This window comes from Equus przewalskii, chromosome X (genome assembly GCF_037783145.1).
Source record: "Equus przewalskii isolate Varuska chromosome X, EquPr2, whole genome shotgun sequence".
Taxonomy (NCBI): Eukaryota; Metazoa; Chordata; class Mammalia; order Perissodactyla; family Equidae; genus Equus; species Equus przewalskii.
The window spans coordinates 68,613,515-68,631,875 of NC_091863.1; the positions used below are offsets into that span (position 1 = coordinate 68,613,515).

General features: G+C 39.0%; 1 protein-coding gene across 1 annotated transcript in view; it reads left to right on the plus strand.

Annotated features, from left to right (window-relative positions):
• Positions 1 to 18,361, plus strand: part of LOC103541562 (polyadenylate-binding protein 1-like) — a 61,450-nt gene that overhangs the window by 22,158 nt on the left and 20,931 nt on the right. The window contains 4 exon segments of the mRNA XM_070603363.1: positions 5,388 to 5,512; positions 6,308 to 6,391; positions 9,029 to 9,151; positions 12,442 to 12,535. Coding sequence (XP_070459464.1) covers positions 5,388 to 5,512; positions 6,308 to 6,391; positions 9,029 to 9,151; positions 12,442 to 12,535 — 426 coding nt within the window.

Here is an 18,361-nt window from a genome sequence, read left to right on the forward strand (position 1 = left end):
CTCATAGCAAAATAATCTTAAAAGATACTGGCACATTACTAGAATCTCATTCAGTCATTAGTAACTATCCAGTCCATTACCATATCACATGAAGTTATCTCCCAGGGGAAGCCACTCAGGTTTGTAGGCTTCCATTCAATCTTGTACCAAAAGCAGGAGTGGTGTCAGCAATATATGGCTTCACCCTTTCAAGCATCTGGTAAAACTGACCTAAGAGACAATATCATCTCTTCCTCTGAACCTCTTTCAAAGTGTTAATGTAATATTGTAATTTTCCTCATTACATAAACAATTTATTCATTCCTTTACCCACAGCTACTATTTTTTCTTCTCTCCATTTATAGCCAAACTTTTCCACCTTTGGAAGGGACATTAGGTTGGGCCGCAGCGTTGGTCTAAATTGCAGGCAGCAATAATAGTCAAGCAAATGCCTCTCCCTCGACCCACTCTCATTCATATAGGGTAAGGTTACAAGCTGCAGAACTAGTGGACTCTCTTTACCACCAGGCAATATAGCTGCATTCACTGTTAGCCCCAATTTTGCCAGATGGAGTAAAGGCATATCCTGCCCCATCGGGGTCTCAGGAATTGTGACATAAAGGTTAAAAACAAGGTTACAGTTCCTTGCTTAGGAATCATCCCTGTCTCCAGCCTTTGTAGTTGCAGCCCTGGTCCTGTGATCACTGCACCAAGTAGGAAAAAAGAAAAAGTTGAGGTGATGTGGGATAGAAAGAATAAAAAAGTATAGTCATTATACGAGTACCCTCCCTTGACAAGAATTACACAGTCATACCAGCATCCTTCCCCACCCGCTCTTCCCCTGATCCACCAGAAAAACAGAGAAATCTATCCTGTGGGGACTGGAGAAGTCAATAAAAACCCAAACATGGGAAATTTTACCACTGTTCAATTCTTCCAGCACCACTAGGAAAACAACAGGCAATTCAGCCCACCATGCTGATGTTTTTACCTTCTTCTTTCAGAATGGTGGCCTTCCCAACAGGATATTGTCCATTCACCCTGGAACTGATGTCCACAAACCAAGCAGCTCATTGTCAATCAGGTGAGGGCTCATTATAGGGTACTGTCCAAGAGACAACAGAATCCAGCAGTTCCTCACACGGTTCCAGAGACAGTCCTAGGGAAAAGAGCCTCCCTGCTTGTGAGTTATCTCCTCCTTGCAGTCTCCCAATAACAAGATCCTGTATAAAACCCTTTTCATATTGTAGAACTCTTCTGGGCACTGCCATCCCATTACAGCATTTCTCTGACATCATCCTAGACATACTGGATATTTCAAGTTTTAAGATAATTTTATGTCCTTCACCCATCAGGTTAGCTCCAGTTAATAATGTCTAATAGCAAGGTAGTAAATATCCCTCAAATGGAAATTCTCTAATCCAAAGTCCCAGTAGTCACCGCTGGGTGGTGCTCACAGGTTTTTGCCCTAAGCCCCGTCTCTGCTCTACATAAATAGGGCTATCAGAGAATTTGTCCCTAGCAGCACTTCAGCTTCTATTCTACACTGTGTGGGCTCAGGAAATCTTACTGGTTCCCATTTAGCATGTCCAATTAATATTGCCAGATTTACATGCCTTCTGTTTTACAATACTAGGAAGGGGTAACGCTCCCCAGTCAGATACAATACCGAGCCTCATAATACAATCAAGTAAAAGAGACATAATCACTTCATCTAAAGCCTGTTCAAACATACCAATTCTCCTACCAACTTTTACCTTAATTCCATCAACCCGTACATACTGTACCTGTAGCCTCTGTTAGGACTTTATCCACAGATTTTGGTTTTACAATACTAGGTAAGAAAAGTGTTCCCCAGCCAGACATCATCTCCATTCCCATAAAACATTCAGGTAAAGCTGACAAAACTTCTTGACATAATACCAGCTTGAACATTCCAACTTTCATAATCCTATCAATCATTACATTTTTACACCCTCTCAACTTAACTGTAGCCCGAGTCAGGGTTTCAACGATGGGTTTTGGTACCACAGTTCGTGGGACTCCTGTATCAAGGTCTAGAAAGTTTTCTTCTCCAGCCCCTAACCATTTTACCCACTCTCTTGCAAAAGGCTTTGGATCCCCAGTGAGGGGTTGAGCCAAGAGACCCTGGCCCTTTAGTCAACCTGTATCTTAACTAATCTGTGTGACCACTGCCCTAAGCATTGCTGATCAGGTTTTTCATAGTAATATCTACCTTCCAGTTTTTCGAATTTCTCCAAACTGGGTAAATAGAGCAAATTTCTTTGGGGCCCGTTAATGTTGGGGGACTAATAGGGGGTCTCTTTGGCCCCCCAACCTTTGGTAGTGTTATATTAAAACCTTTGTTTTAACCCCATCAATGTCCATTTTATTCACTCCATTTCTTAATAACCAGTTAAAGATTTCCTCCTTGCTGGGAGGAGTCTAGTGACTCTCCCCTTCCTGTTTCCTTTGTTTCACTCCTACCAAAATTTGCTTTAGGGGCTGGCCCCGTGGCCAAGTGGTTAAGTTCACGCTCTCCGCTGCAGGCGGCCCAGTGTTTCGTTGGTTCGAATCCTGGGCGCGGACATGGCACCTTTCATCAAACCACGCTGAGGCAGTGTCCCACATGCCACAACTAGAAGGACCCACAATGAAGAATATACAACTATGTACCAGGGGGCTTTGGGGAGAAAAAGGAAAAAAATAAAATCTTAAAAAAAAATTTAAAAAAATTTGCTTTAGTCACCTTATTTCTTAATAACTTTATAAAAATTCCCACCTTGTTGGGAAGAGTCCCTTGACTCGTCCCTCAGTCTCTTGCTAATTAACCTAATGTTTTTATTAGTATCTGTAAGGCCCATGAGGGGAAGCCCAGATAGCAAATTCAAAAAGGCTTCCCAAACCATTTTTTGGTTTTGCAGCAGCTGGGTTATATGGGGTGCCCATGTGAAAGGGGCCCCCTTAACCACAGCATTTACCATGACCTGGGTAACGGGCATATTCAGTGGACGAATATCCCAGTCACCATAAAGCCAGTCCCACATGTCTTGCATACGAAACATGTCAGCTACTTCATCTGGGGTGTTCCACTTCTAATTTATAGGGGGAGTTGGGCAGTCCCCTTTCTCAAGGTAAACAGACCTTACAGTGGCTTTTATCCAGTCCACCAGGCTGGCTGTTCCTTTGGGAATAACCTGCTTTGTGTGTGGATCACCTATAGCTATCTGTGATTGTGCCATAGTGAGCTGTGAATCCTCTATTAACCCAAACATGTTCTTCCACTCTCCGGCATTCAAAACCATAGACACAGCTCCTAACTTGCTTACTCTCATAATCCATTTTAGTAAGGCTCCTCAGAAAGCTCACGATACTGATCCACGAAATGAAATAATTCCTTCACGCTTTACCCTGATTTCAATGGTTTCTTGGTTTTGCTCTTTGCCCACACTGACTTACCTTCTTGGTGACCAGAGGACTTAGAGGCTCTGTTGTCCCTGCACAATTTTTACCTAGGGCAGCAGCTCTGATGCTAGTGGCCCAAGCTCAGACTCACTGAAATCTGAGTTTGATCTAGAATCAAGGTCCTACCCAGCACTCACTTAATTTCCTTTTAGCTATTACAGAACAACAACTAAGGGATTGTATATTTCCTCTTTTTCTTATTAGTTTGCATTTCCTTATACATGAGAGAACTACCTCCCTTGGAGCTGGATCAATCCCTCAATTCCACTGGTAATTGTTATCTTTAGTAACTGATAGAAGCACAGCTGCTGCTCCTTACCAAGGGTGACCACGTGGCAACCCGGCCACCCAGGAACCAAAGGTCCCTCCCTCCTCACCCTTTCATCTTATTTCCTCCCAAATCACAAGCTTCTGCAAGCCAAGGCCATTCTAGCAAATCCCACTTCTCTGACGCCAATTACACAATTCTGCACACAATTACGTGTAGAGGTTTTTCAACACACCAAGCAATTCTCGGACACCAGCTGGGTGTCCTACAATTCAACTCAATTCTGACACTATCTACCTAGAGATCGTCAGATCCCACAAGTTAAGGGCTCAGTCCTACAAAACTGCCCCCCTCACAGCATCCCCACCCCCACCCCAACTTCAGACGCCAAGTGCTCAAGGCCAGCTTGTCACCTGGGCTTCTGACCTACCAGCTATAGATTAGAGGTTCCAACGACCCTCTCCTCGAGTTCTATTAACTTGCTAGAGCAACTCAAAGAACCCAGAAAAACATTTTACTTACTAGATTACCAGTTTATATAAAAGGTATATAACTCAGGAACAGCCAGATGAAAAAGATGCCTACAGCAAGGTATGGGGAAAGGGGACAGAGCTTCCATGCCCTATGAAGGCGCACCACTCTCCCCAAATCTCCAATCCGAAGCTTTTCAAAGTGGAGGCTCTCCAAACCCAGTCCTTTTCGGGTTTTATAAAGGCTTCATTTACATAGGTATACTTGATTAAATCACTGCCCATTGGTGATTAAACTCAATCACCAGTCTCTGTCCCCTCCCCAGAAGTCCTAGGTGGGGCTGCAAGTTCCAACCCTCTAATCATAAAGGTTGAATCCCCTGGCCCCCAGCCCCCATCCTTCGCTGCTTTCCAAAAGTTACTTCATTCGCACAACAAAAGACACATTTATTGCTCTCTCCACAGTTAATTCAAAGTGTTTTAGGAGCTCTGTGACAGAAATAGGGACATAAACCAAATATATATTTCTTATTATAAATCATAATATCAGCCGTCATTCTAGGTACTGTGGCATAAAACAGTAGAATTGAGGAACTGTAAGTAGTTGGGTAATGGTGGATCTTAGGGTACATGTGCAGGAATGGTGGGAAGTGAAAATGAGGAAGGACTCTCAATGTGGAGTTCATACTAAGGAGTAAGTCCTTTTATCTACAGATCAGAAAGGGAAAACAGCAGACTGCTTGAGTTTAAATCCTTACTCTGACTTTAATTAGTTGTAAAATACTTAACTTCTTTGTGCTTAAGTTTCTGTCTGTTAAATGGGAATGATGGTAATGCCTCTGAAAGGTAGCAGAATACGCCACGTTAAAATATGCCTCTTTGGCATAAGAGTTATTTTGAGCTGATTATTTTACGAAATAGCAGACACTGGAGAAGCTCTGAAAACTTTGTTCAAGAGAAATTTACATTTATAAAGGAAATCTCCATTTATAAGTGTCTCCCTCTCTGTACCAGGAAGAGTAGGATGACTCCAATCACAAGAGAATCTTTATCAATGAGAAAGCATTGACTTAAATCTGCACAACAAACCTCTACCCTTGTTTACAGTGCTTTTCCTGGTCACCTCCCATAACCGGCCTTCCTCCTCACCCCCACCCCCAACATCTTTCTTTTGTCTTTTTCTTTTTTTTTTCTTTTTTCTTTAGCGAAGGTGATATTTAAGGTGATGGCTTGGGCCATCTTAGGGACTTTTACTCAGTTTTCCTGGGTATCTCCTGATGTGGGGACAGCGAGCCGAAGAGTGGAAAGAAAGATTTCTTGGACTCTCAAGGTCTGGCAGTAGTGCTATTTTATTTAGAGAATAGTATGGAATAGCACGGGGACAGGACCCATGGGCAGTAAAGAGCTGCTGCCTCTGCTGCATGGGGACAGGACCCATGGGCAGTCAGAGCTGCTGCTGGATTGGGACAGGACCCACGGGCAGTTAGAGCTGCTGCTGCAAACATGGGTTGAGAGAAGGGCTAAATTCATAAGGCATGGGTACGTGACTTATTTTTACTGGAAAAAGAAAAGATGATGTAAAAAGTCATTAAATGGTTTCAGTGCACATGGGGTCGGGTTATTCTGTGGTCGTATAACTTTAGATATGAATCTGGTCATATAGATCGGCATCTAGGCAAGGATGCCCTGGGCTTCTCTCCCTGGGGCAGCCTCAATCCACACCATAAAATCCATCAGGTCACATAGATCAGCATATAGGCCAGGTCACCTTGGGCTTCTCTACCTGGGGCAGCCTTGATCCACATCATCTCCCACTTATGCGTGAGGTATACAAGTTAATAAGCTTCTGTTACTTTTTTCTTATGAGTCTCTTATTACAGGAGGTCACAGCCAAGAACTCAGAAGAGTGGAGGGAAAAATATTTTTCCTTCCCTATAGCTCACAGAGTTGTTCTGAGAAAAAAGCACTTACGACAGACAGTACCTGGAATATGAAGAGTCAGTAAGTAATAGCTTAAACAGTTACAAAGTAAAGAGAAGGCATAGCTAGCACGCATGTAAGTTTGGAGATATGAAGGCAGAAAACTGGAGATTTAACAGTTAATAACCTCTAATATAAATTAAAGACAGTAACTAAGTCATCTCCAAAGAAAGTGAAGGAAAGATTACGTGAAAGTGTCTTCAGAAAAGTGGTGAATGATGCGGGCTCGGTGAGTCAAGGAGTCGAAAGAAAGATTTCCTGGACTCTCAAGGTCTGGCAGTAGTGCTCTTTTATTCAGAGAATAGTATGGAAGAGCATGGGGACAGGACCCATGGGCAGTTAAGAACTGCAATGTGTTGAGGGTTAGAGCTAAATTTATAAGGCATGGGTACGTGACTTATATTTGCTAGACAGAACAGATGATGTAAAAAGTCGTTAAATGATTTCAGTGCAGATGGAGTCTGGTTATTGTGTGGTGTATAACTTTAGATATGAATCTGGTCATATAGATCGACATGTAGGCCAGGATACCTTGGGCTTCTCTACCCGGGGCAGCCTTGATCCACATCAGTGAAGATTTAGCTAATGAGAATAATAGATAGAGTTAAAAAGAAGGCACCATTGTATACCCAGAACCCAGCACAGTGTCCAGGTGCTCAATGAATCTTTTGTGAATGAAATCAGTGAATAGGAATAAGCCACAATGTCAAAGAGAACAGATTAGTGGCCACCAGGGGAAAGGGGGGGGGGGGTGGGCACAAAGGGTGAAGGGGTGCACCTACAACACGACTGACAAACAATAATGTACAACTGAAATTTCACAAGATTGTAAACTATCATAAACTCAATAAAAATTAAAAAAAAACCATAGGCTTTATTTCCAGATTGAAATTTATAAAAAGTTTCTTCAGTATTGGAATTTTGCAATTAACATTCGGAGACATCAAAGTTTTCATATTTTTCAGTCCTAAAAAGAAAGTAATTGCCACTTCAGTTTCTATATAGAGGTACAGCATAATTTAAGTGATCTGGTCATAACTAAAGCACAATGAGAACATTAATATGTAATAGCAGTCACTCTGCTATGTGAAGTGCATCATTATAACGTATTCAGGAGAAAACTGAATTACTTCCAAAAATTTTAAATATATTTGGAAAAAGTTATATAAAATATTTGTTCAAGACATTGAAAAGAGATTACTACCTGATAATGGAAAGTTCATTCTAATCCTTATGGCCTATATAGTGTAAGGGAGGAAGAAATTTTCCTCTATCCTTCTAACTTCTTCTGGCTGCTCTAAGAATTAAATTGACATAAGACAGATTAACAGGAGAAAATCAAACAAAGTTTAATAACATGTATATCTCCTGCCTACATGGGAGAAATCCAGGAAAGCTGAGTAACTTGCCAAAATGGCCAAAGTCACCAGCTTAAACATCATCTTCAGTTAAAAACAAAACAAGATATTGGAGGTGGGGGGAGTCAGGGACTTCAAAGTGAAGGAAGGCCATTCACAGAGAGGGAAAAGGAGAAAATGTTTAGAAAACAACTGCTTGTTTGGCACATAGAAACAGAAGGACAAAGGAGAGCCCAACAAACAGGCTTTTCTAGATTCCTCCCTGTCCACCACATAGTTCATGCTACGCTAAAGTGATGGCTCGCTTCCTGAGACAGGTTTATTTTACCTGAATTCTTTTAGGTAGTTAAGGGGGAGGTAACAAGAAAAACTTTCTGAGTCTTTCGTTTGTTAAAAATAATCAGCCTAAAACAATCGTCATGTTAAAGAGACACATTTTGGGGTGGCAAATTTTGGTCCTCTTCAATAGTAATTATAGACGATGGCTCCAAGCAAGCAGTCTCTACTGGATTGAATTAAAGAAAACTGCAGGAAAAACACTGTCTCAGCAGAAAATGTGACAAGACTGGAAAAAGGTACTATTTTCTATAACAGAGTCCATTATTTTATTTATCTTTACAGCAGGAGTCATGCCTCAAGAAAGAGGTAAACGATTTTTTTACTGTGGCTTCAACAAACCAGTTTTCTTTTCATTCTGGTGTGTGTCTGTGTCATATGCTGGGAGAAAGCGGCACCCTAATCACACATTTCTCACGTCTCGCAAGGGTATGAGGGTAACGGTTAAAGTAGGTGGCTTCCTTTAGAAGTGGTTTCAAAGTAAAACTCCACCTGTTTGCAGCAACTTTCATTATTTAGACTTTTATTTAAGAGTGAAAGACTACAGGGGCTATAAACATTTCTTTCCTCCTAACATGAGGCACAAGAAGAAAAACTATCAACACAAACGTAAGGACACATTCAAAGAATGCATCTTCATTTTGTAGTCACCATTACAATGCGTGTATTAAGTAATAATACTCTTGAGAATCTGGATACAGATCTCCAACCACCAGAATTACATGGATATTAGCAAAACAGAAGGAAATGACTGATTTCTTCTCTCATATATTCATAAGCTACCAAAATTTAAAGAGAGAATAGTTTCAAGTATTGCTGTTGGAGGGACCTGAAATTGGCCACCCCAAGATATGTCTCTTTGGCCTCAGGATTATTTGAGGCTGATTGCTTTTGATAAACTGGGACAGGGAAGGAGGCTCTGAGGAATGGAACTTGCCCTTCCTTAGGACACATTTACATTTGTAAGTTAAATCTCTATCTGTAAAAGGTGCCTCCCTCTCTGTACCAGGAAGAAGAAAGGAGGTGACCTCTCTAGAAACTCTTAATCAATACCAAAGGCAAGGACTTAAATCTGCATTTTATTGTGCTTGTCTGGTAATCTCCTGTAACTGACTTACCTCCCCCTCCCAACGTTGGCATTTCTTTAAGGATTAAGCATCTTTCTATGCTAGGAACTGATTGCTGCGCTCACCTGTGACCGCCCAGGTCTAGACAATCGACTTGCCTCCTGCTACACTCACCACGGAGATAGCAGACCTCTACCTGCTGTGTCCGTCAAGCACTGTGCCGACAGGGCAATCTTGTGACTATTGTGGGAGGGACATTTCAATCACATGTGAAACACCCTGTTTGGGGGTATATAACCACTCTGTGCACCCCACTTCTTCGGTGCCCTTTCTTCCTTCAGGAAGAGAGGCCCCGGGCCATGGTTCCTCATAAAACTTTGTTTAATTTTCTCTTGCTATTCTGTCTCATGTGTATTTAATTCGTTCTCCGGCCAGACGAACCCCCATTTGGGAAGAGGAAATGTCTTCCTCCCCTACACTGTTTAATTGCTTTCGATATTTTTGTCATTAGCATCAAATGCATAGCTGTGGAGCTCTTCTCCTAAGAAGTTAGGGCAGGAATAACCAAGCCTGAACTATGGTCCAAAGCTATTCTTGCTACAACAGGATCAAGTTACTAGTGGCATAGAGATCGTAATCTTAGTGATTCATGTTCAAAACAAAGTGAAAGTAAGATCAAGAACTCAGCTGTCAGTAGTAAGCCAAGATTGGGACCAAAAAAAGTTAGGACCATTGATCAAAAAGTTAGGAAAACACAACTTTTCATTCTCACTGCCTCAGTGAAGGCAAGACCTTAAGAGGCATGTTCTCAGCTAAGGCAGACACATGAGGACTCAGTATATTTGGTGAAGGGGAGCAGTATATGCCACCTCAAAATATGCCTCTTTAGCATTAAGGATTATCTTGAGTAGGTTTTTTTTTTTTTTTTTTTGCTTTTTTCTACCCAAATCCCCCCAGTACATAGTTGTAGGTCCTTCTAGTTGTGGCATGTGGGACACCGCCTCAACACGGCCTGATGAGTGGTGCCATGTCTGCACCCAGGATCCGAACCAGTGAAACCATGGGCCACTGCAGCAGAGGACACGAACTTAACCACTCGGCCATGGGGGCCCCTTGAGTTGGTTATTTTTAAGAAACAACAGGCGCCTGAGAAGCTCTGAAAACCTGTAGAAATCACCCTTTTGTAAGAGACATTCACATTTATAAGGGAAATCTCCATTTGTAAAGGGGTCTCCCTCTCCATACCAGAATGAGGAAGAGGATTAAGCTTCTAGAAACTCTTATCAATGTTATCTGCCTAACAACGTTATCCTTGTTTACCGTGCTTTGCCTGGTAACCTCCCATTATTGCTCCCCCCAACATCTTTCCTTTGTCTTCAGCTAAAGATGGCATTTCTGAAAAAATTCTTTATTGTTCTTTTTGTTTTCTCCCCAAAGCCCCACTGAATAGTTGTATATCCTAGTTGTAAGTCATTCTAGTTCTTCTATGCGGGATGCTGCCCCTGCATGGCTTGATGAGCGGTGTGTAGGGTCGCGCACAGGAGCTGAACCTGTGAACCCTGGGCCACCCAAAGCCAAGTGCACAAACTTAACGGCTACAGCACCAGGCCAGCCCTGACAAATGTGTGTAAGGTGATGGCTTGGGTCATTTCAGGGAGTTACTCAGTTTTCCCGGGTATCTCCTATATACAGGTGATATACATGTTATTAAACTTGTGCTTGTTTTTCTCCTGTTAATCTGTCTTTTATTACAGGGGGTTCTCAGCCAAGAACCTAGAAGGGGAGAGGGAAAATTATTTTTCCTCACCTACACTGGCTACTAACTTTGGCATTTTCTGATTAACCTCTGTTGGGCTCGTGCATCTGATTTTACAGAGAGATCTCATTTTGTAGGGCATTTTTGCATACGTAGGTTAAATATTATACTTTGTTTGGTTATGAATGAGTAAGTGAAGTGATAGATACATTATTTTCTCCAAATGATCATATCCTACCTCTCTGGATACATGAACCACTTTTATTTCTTGTGCTCTGTCCAAATTTCTTCAATTAAATCTATGAACAAACAGCTTTATACATTTTCATTAGATCAGTCCCTTAGGAAAAATATTTTGTTGTGGTGGTTTTTAGTTAAGATAAAATGGAGGATAAATGGTCTGAATCTGAATTTCAACACATAGTTAATGATGCGGGGTTGGTGAGCTGAGGAGTCGAAAGAAAGATTTCTCGGACTCTCAAGATCTGGCAGTAGTGCTCTTTTATTTAGAGAATAGCGTAGCATGGGGACAGGACCCATGGGCAGTCAGAGCTTCTGCTGCCCCAAGTTGAGCGTTAGAGCTAAATTTAAGGCATAGGTATGTGATTCATCTCTTTACAAGACAAAGGAAAGAACATGAAAAAAGTTAAAATGGTATCAGTGAAGGTGGGGTCTGGTCATTGGATGATCCCATGACTTTTAGACAAGAATCAAATCGGATTAAGTAAAGGTTAGAAAGGTTAGAAGCCACCACCCTAAATCAGTTACAAGAGATTGCCAGACAGCAACCAACTTAAGTTCTTGCCTTCCCCATTAAGACTTTCTAGGGACAAGGTCATCTCTCTTCTTCCTGGTACAGAGAGGGAGGCACCTTTTACAGATAGAGATTTACCTTACAAAATGTAAATGTGTCCCAACAAGGGCAAGTTCCATTCCCCAGAGCCTCCTTCCCTGTCCCTGTTATCAAAAGCAATCATCCCCAAACAGTCCCGATGCCAAAGAGACACATCCTGGGGTGGCCAATTTCAGATCCCTACAAGGTCATCCCCCCTTCCTTCACAAACGCAAATGTCTCTCAAAAGGGCAAGCAAAATTCCAGTCCTCGGAGCCTGCTTCTCATCTGCAGTTTTAAAAGTAACCAGCCTAAAAATCCTCATCATAAACCGTTTTAAAATCAAGCAGCCTAAAAATCCTCATCAGTTAATATTCAGAAAAATATCCATATATTATCTTGTAACACTTCTGAGTGAAGAATTCAGAGAAAGAGACAATACTACGTTATACCTCAGAAAAATCCTTAACTCTGCATTTATTCTCATATTCTGTTGAAAAAAAATATATGCAGGTAATATATTAAAATACATTTTGTGAAAATAAAACTGTAATTTGGAAACCTTACTAAGCTTTAATTCCTTGTATATTTTTCTGGGTACAAGACATTCTATTTCAGGGATACTGTGTGACAAAAGACTTTCACATAATGAGGTATATGGGGTAACTTTGGGTTCAAAACTGATTCAGCTTGAGCTAAGGAAGCCAGACTTATGGCCTACCAAACATACACTGTCCATCTGCTTTAACCATTAAGGAATGTAGTCTCTTAAGATAAGAATGCATACTTCCCTTCCTATGCCCTATCAGTAATGCCCTATTGGTAACATCTGTGGTCATATTGACCTTTTAATTTGTAACTGAATACCTCTTTGAAACTTTGATGAGTACGTATCGTGGGCGTGTTCAACCTATGTTTTTTGTTCTAAAGAGGTATAAGACTGTACCGAAAATGGTGCGTCTCCAGATGCTTTCTTCCTTTGTGGAACATACTTCCCCAGGTTATAAACCTCATCCTGGCTCAGGTAAAGCTCACCTTATCTCTCTTATCTATAGAATGATCATTGGCTATTTAGCATCAACATGTGTATGGGTTATAGATTTTAGAAAGTGTAAAAAACCACAGAAAACAAAGTATCTCAGCATTCTTTAAACCTTGAAAGTGTTTATTGACAACAGTCTTCCCCTACACTAGTATTTTGAACCATTTAGTTAAAATTGTTCTAAAACCACAGAGCAGAACTAATCCGAAATTAGTGGTACCTGCCTAATTTGTCTTTTAAAATAGTCTGAGCTACTTTTGTTTGTTTTGTTTTCAATTTAAGTCAAATTACAGTGCAGGTCTATTTTCCTTACTAATGAAACACCTTTAAAATTCATCATTTGAACATCTCAAGAAGCCATTTCACTATCTCCTGGCTGATAAATTGAGAATTTTTAATGAATAAATGTTGATATAATATCAGTAATGAAATCTTTATAATTTTTAAATTTCTTTTTTAATATTTAAATATATGCATTTTGTTGGTATAGCCTGCTCTGGAGAATTCTGAAGCTTCATGTGCAATCACTTATTTTGCTCCATTTTCTTTCTAGTCATAGTGATTTTAATCAGTTACATGCCCCCAGAATAACAATGCTTAAAGTGTTGTACTCCCAATAATCTGACACCAATTCTCACAGTTGTATTAGATAAAGCTATCTTTTTTTTTTCCCCCTAAGAATTCCAGGAAGCCAGTGAATGCTTTTATTTTTCATTTGTTTATTTAGTTTTTTACGATTGGCACTTGAGCTAACATGTGTTGCTAACCTTCTTTTTTTTTTCTTTCTCCCCAAAGTCTCCCAGTACATAGTCACATATTCTAGTTGTAAGTCCCTCTATGTGTGCTATGTGGAACACTGCCTGAGCATGGCTTGATGAGCAGTCCCATGTCCATGCCCAAGACCCAAACCGGCAAAGCCCCAGGCTGCTGAAGTGGAGTGCGCAAACTTAACCACTTGGCCATGAGGCTGGCCCAGATAAAACTATCTCTGAAAGAATTCATTCATGGTATAGCAAATAAGAATAGAAATACAGAACATTGGTTTATATATGTATTAGTGTATCTATATAAATATAAATATATATATCGTGAAACTGTGTTTCAAATCTCCAAAATATTCTATTTTCTAATTGTGACATTCTCTAAATAATACAATCTATAAAAAATATGAGCACTGGAAAAAAGAAAGTCTTTTCAACAAATGGTGCTGGGAAAACTGGAAAGTCACATGAAAAGAATGAAAATTGACCATTCCTTTTCACCATTCACAAAAATAAACTCAAAATGGATCAAAGACCTAAAGGTAAGACCCGAAACCATAAGGCTTCTAGAAGAAAATATAGGCAGTACACTCTTTGACATCAGTATTAAAGGATCTTTTTGGATACCATGTCTTCTCAGACAAAGGAAACAACAGAAAGAATAAATGAACGGGACTTCATCAGACTAAAGAGCTTCTTTAAGGCAAGGGAAAACAGGATTGAAACAAAAAAACAACCCACCAATTGGGGAAAAATATTTGCAAGTCATATATCTGACAAAGGGTTAATCTCCATAATATATAAAAGAACTCACACAGCTCAACAACAAAAAAATCAAACAACTCGACCGAAAAATGGGCAGGAGACATGAACAGACATTTCTCCAAAGAAGATATATGCATGGCCAATAGGCACAGGAAAAGATGTTCATCATCACTGATCATCAGGGAAATGCAAATCAAAACTACACTAAGATATCACCTTATACCTATTAGAATGGCAAAAATAACCAAAACAAAAAATAACAAATGTTGGAGAGGTTGTGGAGAAAAAGGAGCCCTCATACACAGCTGGTGCAAACTGGTGTAGCCACTATGAAAAACAGTATGGAGAATCCTCAAAATATTAAAAATAGAAATACCATATGACCCAGTCATCCCACTACTGGCTATCTATCCAAAGAACTTGAAATCAGCAATTCCAAAAGTCCCATGCACCCCTATGTTCATTGCAGCATTATTCACAATAACCAAGATGTGGAAGCAACCTAAGTGCCCATCAACTGATGACTGGATAAAGAAGACATGGTTATATATATACAATGGAATACTACTCAGCCATAAAAAAGGATAAAATCGTCCCATTCACAACAACATGGATGGACCTTGAGGGTATTATGTTAAGTGAAATAAGCCAGACAGAGAAAGACAATCTCTGTATGACTCCACTCACATGTGGAATTTAAACATGTGGACAAAGAGAACAGATTAGTGGCTACCAGGGGAAAGGGGAGGTGGAGGGTGGGCACAAAGGGTGAAGTGCTGCACCTACAACACGACTGACAAACAATAACGTACAACTGAAATTTCACAAGATTGTAAACTATCATAAACTCAATTCTAAAAAAATTCTAAAAAATCGATTGCAGGCTAAAGAGAAGAAAGTACTCAGGGTAGGTACTTATATAGTGAAAAGTTTTACCTTTGGACAGAGATCTCTAGCCTTGTAGCCATGCAGGGAGATTTTCAGTGATACCTCTCAATTATCAAATCAAATCATTGAGAACACTTTTCAAGTGTCTATTTTTAAGGCACTGTTCTATATTCTAAGTATACAAAGGTTGTATACTATTCCTTTCTTCAAGGAACTCACAAACAAGTGCTCATGAGGATAAAGGGAGTTTACATTCTAGAGGAGTGTTAGTTCTTGGTCACAACTGAATCGATTATCCAAGCTTATATTACACAGGAAAAAGCAGAAAATCCTAATAGATTTACTTACAATACGACACTTTTTAAAAATTATACCTGTATCATTGACAATTTAAACATATTCCTTATGATATTAATGATATTAATAGCTCTTATAATTTTCTCTCAAATACTTCAAACTCCTTTATAAACTTTAATTATTAATAATACTGAAGAATTATGGGAATACAAAATCTGCTCATTGACAAGTGAAGTAATATATCATATAATTTAACTATTTCTGTGTTATAGGTAACACAAAATGCCTTTGAGAAAAGGGGCATTTCTTTTACTGTAAGACATTCCAACACATTGTTTTCATTTTTCTTGCCATATTATTTGATGGAGGGAGATGATTAGTTCCCCATAATTCATTACATTATTTTGTTGTATGCACTTTCAACAAAAAACTATTAAGTAACTATAATATACCTAAACTGATACAATTAATAGAAAACAAAGGTCTCCTGCAAAGACTACAGTGTAATCACTACACTTTATGTGGAAAGACAAGACATACACAAGACTGGAAAAATACATGCTGTGATAGGGTTAAGCGTAAAATTATAGAGACAAATACAGCAGATCAGAATGAGTAAAGATCTATGTGACTTGAAATAATGAAGGCTTCAAGGAGGAGGTGGGGTTTGAGCTGGGCTTTTAGGGATGATTAAGATTTCAAACTGGTGAGCAGAGCGGAGGGTATTCTAGATAGGAAAACTGACACAAGGAAGGGTGTGAATAAGCATGGTATGTTTGAAAGATTATTGCGAGCTTGACCTGACTAAAATAAAAGTTCATGCTAGGAAATAGAAGTGAGTTTCGCGAGGCTAGTAATAGATGATAGAGGCTATCAAAAAATAAAGGCCCAATTTTACAAAAATGCAAACATTGATAAAATACGATCTCAACATGGGTGAAACATCTCCGCTTCAAATATCATTCTACCTATTGGACATTTCGTCTCCACCTTTTTTCTTTCTGCACCATGACTGGATGAATCCTTACAAATTTCATAGATGCTCATACCTTGTATCTCAATAGTGGGAATAATAGGGTTTTTGAGTCAAACAGACATGGATTTTGTTCCCAGCTAGACTATTAGCTTTAGTTATCCTTTTGGAATAACAACATTTCTAGGCCACAGTATCAGAACTTTTAAAAATGAAACTAATAAACCCTAATCCACATGGCTGTTGTGAAGATTAAATGTAGTTTTTTGAAATCCCTCTATACCACATTTGGCATATAGTTGACACTCAATATATGTTAAGATCTCTTGCTCTCATCAATCATTCTCTTTAATAGCTACTTCTTTCTACATTTGTTATATCTCTTCAACTCAGATAAACCTTTCATAACACCTCTTCTAAATTACAATGACAAACACCAACTTACTTCATTTATTGTTCTCAAAGTTTTTGAGTATGCTGTTCTAAAAATGCCAAATTGTGTTTATAATGTCCATGCTCCCTTAACTTTCTCTAGGCCAATTTATGTCACAGCCACAGCATCATACAAACCAAAGACTAAGACAGAAAGACCAATTTTACATTCTATTACCTAGAACAGGAATCATCAAACTATAGCCATGGACCAAATCTGACCCACCTCCCACTTTTTTAAAAGTTTTATTGGAACGTGGCCACGCTCATTCATTTATATATTGTCAAGGGCTGTTTCTGTGCTACAAAGGCAGAGTCTGAGACTTACAACAAAAATTGTATGGGCCACAAAGCCTAAAATATTTACTATCTGGTCCTTTTGAGAAAGTTTGCTGACATCTGACCAAGAATGTACAGAAAGTAATTTATTTGGGTAATAAGGTATTATCATCAATAATAATCTAAAACCCAATTATTTTCTGATGAAAGTTTTGTTTTAATATAGTGAGAAAGTACTATTTCAAATCAGTAGCTACTTAGACTTTTCTACAGAATGTCAGATACTGATAGCAATGGTATTAAAAATAGTTCTATTGTCTTGTTGCCTCAGTGTCCTTAGTACACTGCTCATCAGAAAATGTACATGATTATTCATTTTAAGACTGAGAGCATCAGAGTTCTTACTAGGTCTCTTTCTATGAATTAATAAAATAATTAAAGAAAAATAATAATTGTTCCAATCCTACTTTTAAAAAATACCAAAACATCTGATAAGTATTTAAAATAAGATTTATGAAAAGTCAGGTTACTATACTGATTATGCAGAGGGTACCAATGGAAAAGACATTTATATATCCATTTGGAAGCCACACAGAACAGTTTAGGAATATATAAACCTATTGAAAACAGCATCACACAGGTGCTTCTTTAAGTTTAAAAAGTTTAAATTTAAAACAAGCATGATTCAGTATCTCGAAATATAGCCAAGATTTGGATCAATAAAGAGAATATAATTAAGCGTTAATTGTAGATAAGCAGGAGAAATGCTGACTGGCCTTCCATGTTCTCACACTGACCCAAAAAATTTTCTGAAAGAGAGAAAATAATCTCCAGAACCTCAGGATTTTTTATAGTCCTTTGTACATATTTAGCTATTTGCATATTAATAACTTCCCTGTGAAGGTAAAATAAAACTTTTAAACTTTGTTTCTTCAAATCAGAAGAATATGACAATAGAAAATATTTCCTTTGATAAGGAGAAAAACATAGGGAGGTACCAGATTAAATATTAGAGAGGAGCAAAGTCAAGGCCTATAGTTTATATAATTCTGTATCCCTCTTTGTGCTCATCACAGTAGCGGGCATACCATAGCTCAACATCAGTGAATATTTATTGGTTTGGTGGTTATTGAATAAAAGTCTTGCAATAAAAATGTTACAAAGCAATTATAAGAGGCAATTATTAGAAATCAAAGATATTCTCTGGAGTTAGGAGTGTTATTCCCCCCTCCCCGCCAAAGATAGCTAAGAAACGGATCTAGGAACGCTGCCTATCATTATAAAGAAATAGCCTAACATGAAAATAACTCATGAAAATATCACTTCCATTTTTTTTGCCACATATAAGCCCTTTTTCTAAAACTCAGAACCACGACGTTTTGCATGATATCTGAATTTGATAAACAATAGGCA